Source organism: Ammodytes marinus (genome assembly GCF_949987685.1).
Source record: "Ammodytes marinus genome assembly, chromosome: 23".
Taxonomy (NCBI): Eukaryota; Metazoa; Chordata; class Actinopteri; order Uranoscopiformes; family Ammodytidae; genus Ammodytes; species Ammodytes marinus.
The window spans coordinates 8,819,667-8,824,770 of NC_137227.1; the positions used below are offsets into that span (position 1 = coordinate 8,819,667).

The 5,104-nt window shown below is 41.6% G+C and overlaps 1 protein-coding gene across 1 annotated transcript; it reads left to right on the plus strand.

The window, feature by feature from the left end:
• Window positions 1-302: 302 nt before the first annotated feature.
• Window positions 303-4,841, plus strand: LOC307269551 (eukaryotic translation initiation factor 5A-1; the record flags this gene model as incomplete). The annotated part of the gene is made up of 5 exons (XM_080052531.1): window positions 303-441; window positions 2,065-2,237; window positions 2,637-2,741; window positions 4,155-4,286; window positions 4,779-4,841. The coding sequence occupies exons 2-5, from the start codon at window positions 2,070-2,072 to the stop codon at window positions 4,839-4,841; spliced, it is 468 nt and encodes a 155-aa protein (XP_079908657.1). The 5' UTR covers window positions 303-441; window positions 2,065-2,069.
• Window positions 4,842-5,104: the final 263 nt, after the last annotated feature.

Here is a 5,104-nt window from a genome sequence, read left to right on the forward strand (position 1 = left end):
AGGCTATAACGTTGTTAGAACAGAATGTTACTTCTGAGGGGACTTTATTCTGACAGGGGAAGTCATGTGTCCAGATAGTTTCTTTCATGTCCTGTCAGTGGTGAGGAGCTGGATGAGGGAGAAAAGGTGGAGTGTAGCCGTAGTTGGGTCCAGGCCAGGGCGCTGATTCTTCTCCGCCCGGCGGCTGGCTCTGACGGGTTCTGTTCACCTCTGCGACGAGGTAAACACTGGATAACAAATCAGAGACAGAGAAGAGAGCGGAAACGAAGAGAATGATAGAGGAATAAACGAGAGGGTGCAGAGGAGCGACGAGCCACCGAGGAGGAGACAAACCCCGGCCAGACGTCCCGTTGACACGGACATAGGGAGGCAAAGAGGAGGAGGAATTAACGGGAGAAAGGCTGGTAAATAACACAAAAGAGGAGAGCCATTATCACTAGGGTGAGTCCCTTATCAAAACACCCAATAGACGGGGCGTGTTTGCGCCTGAGCAGATGACTTATCCTATGCACACATGTCTCGTCCGAACCTCTAGTGATATTTTCCCTTTAAACGCCCCCTTGAAGTGATGACAGCGTTGTTTTTACCAGCATATTAAGCTTACTAAACACACAACCTGTCTGACTTGTTAGCTAAAATAGGAGAAAAAAAATGATTAAAAAAAATATTGATTTCGCACACATGTCAACAAGTCAACTAATCGACATAGTCCGGTCGGTGCACGCGAGTAACCCCATCGCTATTATCATATAGTCATACCTTACTCACGCAGGCCAATATTCAGTCAATATCCATATCTGTTGGCATGTTCACGGCTAGCAAATGATTCATAACGGCATTGTGGTTCAAAAGGTGTTCATTTTGCCTCGTGAACCGGAGTCCCCGTATCAGAAGGGGCTTCGGCCTGAGTGCGCGTGTATGAGGGAACACCGACCATTAAAGACGTTACCTACCGCGGGCAGTGGCACTTTCCGCTTCACACGCGCTAGGCTAGGCCGCACTATGCCCCTCTCTTTGCTCTGCCAACACTGCGGACAACCCCTTTAAAATAGGTCCATGGTACAAATTGTAGGCTACCTCACACACGGCCCCGATCCACCTCAACCCCGGGGTGTGACTTCTACACTTAACTAGAGGACATTTCTTTACACTGTTTTAACGTTTCGTGCCTACTCTTAATTATATTTTCAGGAATAAGTTTATTTATTTGAATGATGTGACTACTTGCTGAAGTTGTGTAGCACAATTATATGACACTCTACTCGTGGCAGGATTATGCTACTTTAATACATTTGCTGACTCATAGTTTGACAAAAAAAACTGTGGCTAAATGTCACAACAACCTCCCAATTATTGCTTTTAATTTGTGATATGGCTTCTTTTTACGGTAGGATTTGGGCTTGCTTTGGATAACAGGTGCCATGTTTCTGTTGCTTTATTTAGCCCTGTCTGTTCTGTCAGACCCAACAAGTTTTAATTGGTGCCACTGCCAACTCTTACATTTCCGTCCTGCTCTGCTAAGATATTGACAGATAATCACTGGCTGCTCTTCTTTCTGCGATGACTAATTTATCTAGGCCTATAGACGGGTTATTCTATGATATAGCCTACAAATCCAACATAAGCCACAATAAAGCTGGTTCTCGTTGTAATGCCAAGCTATATCTGGGTATCCTAAATTATTTCAATAGCTGTTTTGAAAATTCTGAAGCACAAAAAGTTTACATTGTATTTCCTTTAGTCAAATGTTCTAGTTGGCGTATAGTTATTGTATAGGTTTGTTTGAGAACTTATTTTGTTTGGCGAAAAAATAGTTTTCTAGAAAAATAAGGCAAGGACAAAGTAGCCTACTGTTTTTGTACCATGATAACAATATTTTGGCCAATATACACACATTAACCAGTCTTACTAGACATCATTTTAAACTTATGGAAAATTCAATTCCAAATCATTGAATCGTCATACTACACAACATCTGGTCTGTCACACTATTTTTATGGTTCTCCTGAATGCATTATGATGAGTGTGTACTGATGTCCTCTTCCTGTGTGTTGGCTTCCACAGCAGGCATGGCAGATGCAGATCTGGACTTCCAGACGGGCGATGCCGGGGCGTCCGCCACCTTCCCCATGCAGTGCTCAGGTCTGCGCAAAAATGGCTTTGTGGTGCTGAAAGGCCGGCCCTGTAAGATCGTAGAGATGTCCACCTCCAAGACCGGCAAGCACGGCCACGCTAAGGTCAGGGGGAAAAAAACTCTCAAGTGCTGGTATACTGTAGATCAAAGCCACAGACCTTTTCAAAATTAATTAAGCTCTTTTGGTATTTAACGTTTGACTCAATTTACTAAAGGAGTGGATTATCTCTCCATTTATCTCTGGAATAAACACAAGGTGTTACAATAATGCGCCCCTGCATTCAGCATTCAGTGTATTATAAATTATGTTTGAACACGATACACTTGGCGACTACTTTTTTTTAAAAGGTTCGTAAGTAGCTCCAGCATTATCATAACACATTGGACATGGGATATTTCATATATACTGAAATGATTGATAAAGTATACAGGTTTTTTTGGGGGGGGGGATAGATTTCAGCATAGAGAGCTGATCCTGGCTATGTGCTTTGTGCTGGTGCAGGTCCACATGGTTGGTATCGACATCTTCTCCGGTAAGAAGTATGAAGATATCTGTCCTTCCACCCACAACATGGACGTGCCCAACATCAAGAGAATGGATTACCAGGTACAGTCTACTGTAGCTGGTTATCAAGACTATTGTAGAAAATATAGTCTGAAGCTTTGCTGTCATGCTTTGTCTTTGAAGCTGAAGATCAATGCATATGCAAACCACCAACAAATTAAACCAACAAGGTTTATTTGCTATGCAGATTTTGCAGCAACTATTAAACATGGCGGCCTCCTCTCAGTAATTTTGAGCTGAGGAGTGATTTCTCTAATGGTCTCCCTATGGGGAATGAGTCGAGTGAATAGGCAAGTCTCTGTCATCACAGCAATATTCAAAAATATGCTTCGGCCTTTAATAAGCACAAGGTCATCAGAAATAATTCTACGTGGCTGCTGGGGGACAAATGATAGTTGGTTGATGATTTAAAAAAAAAACCCTGTGCCTAACTAAGGACAAACTGAAAAACCAATGGTGTAGGGTTTCATGTAGAGGTGAAAACATCCAGTCTCCTATGTGCCAGGAAGTTCACATCTGCAGGCATTCTAGATCTAGCAAGCATATCCCCCTACACTTGCACTACAGAATTTCAATTGCTCCACCTGAGCCAATATAATTGGCAAAAATATGCACTACATGTACAGAATAATATATATTTCATTTTTATTACATATAAGTCCCTTTTTTATAGATTTTGTCTTATCTTTTATCTATGTTTTTATTACTAGCATTGATGAAATGAAGTTGCACACTGGATCTGTGTACTAGTACTTGTACAATGACATTAAAGGATATTCTATTCTATTATACACGTCTGCATTTATTCACTTATGTATAACATGTTGTTTTTTTCATGCTGGGAAAAAATAACTGCATAAAAGAAACTGCTCAAAAATGGAAATGTTTGTCCAATAAATAAACATTTATGTACGCTTCCTTAAAAAAACATATTTCACACATACAAACACCTATTAGTTCAGTGTCACATATAAAGGAAATAAGGAACAAAAAGAGGAAAAAAATAAGCCAGCGTGTAATCCAAATTGAATACTTATTCTTTTTTCTATTCTACATACTACATCTGACTATAAAAATAATCAAGTTAGCATGCAGTATGCACAAAATTGGGACATACTTTACTTATTTATTTGATCATAACATTGCGCCTTGATCTCGCCTTTTACTTTCATATCCGTCGCATCCCTGGTTGTTTTCATACGGAGGCTCTGTCGATGTGACGTCACTTCTGGTGTGCACTGGATTGTGGGTCAGAATCGCCCAAATAGCATGCTGTTTTCAACACTAAAAATTTCAACTGGATGTAGTAGACATCCGGGTATTTTTAAGCATACTAAATCAGACCACAAGAATTGGGTCATCTTAAATCTTTTTTCTACCATACTAAATTGAAGAAAGTATGGGTATTGGAACGCAGCCTTACTCTTTTCTGCTGTTTCCCCTTTTCCCCCAAAGCTGATTGGCATCCAGGAAGGCTACCTGTCCCTGCTCCAGGACAGTGGGGAGGTGAGGGAGGACCTTAAGATCCCTGAAGGAGACCTGGGCAGAGAGATCGAGAGCAAGCACGAAGCCGGAGAGGAAATCCTGGTGAGAGATGATTTCACCTCACGCTTCTTCTCTGCTGTGTCCCTTTAGTCCACTGTGGAGGGCATCGGCCATTCTCCAGAGCTGTCATAAAATACTCCCGCTTTAAGAATCGGCACAATGAGTATAAATTCAAACATACTTATAAAAATGTTGTTCCATTTCTACCAAGTCTTTTCTGAAAAACGCCAATTCCCTTTACACACTGCACCTTTAAGACAAGGGTATCAAACTCTACATTACAATACATTTCAGCCGTTCATACTCCAAACCAGAACTTCTTCCTCTTCTCCTCTTCTGTCCCTTGTGCATGGACTGTTTTAGATTGTGTTCCTATAGAAAATGAATGTAAATCAAACTGTCTTATGGGTCGGATTCCGTCCTCCATTTGGTGGTTTAAAACCAAATACAAATGCTTCTGTCTAACTTTTACCAGTAGTGCTGAAGCGATAAACAGAAGGAAAGTCTCAACCAAACTTTTCTGTGCTCTTCCAGGTCACCGTTCTTAATGCAATGAATGAAGAGTCTGCGATTGGCATCAAAGCCTTGGGTAAATGAGCAACTGCAGGTAAATACAGAGCTATATCTGTTATCAACACGCAGCTGCCCTCTCACACCCCCAACCCCAATCTACCGCCTGACCCCAGCCTGCCTCAAGACCAGTATGTGTGTGTGTGTGCGTCTAACGTGATATTATGTATGTTTGTGTGTGTGTTTGGGTGTTACACCACAAGCCACCAGCATGTGCCAAGCCAGTGCAACTGTGTGTGTGTGACATAATGTACGTCACGTCTACAGTTTATTGTTATCATCCGTGGACC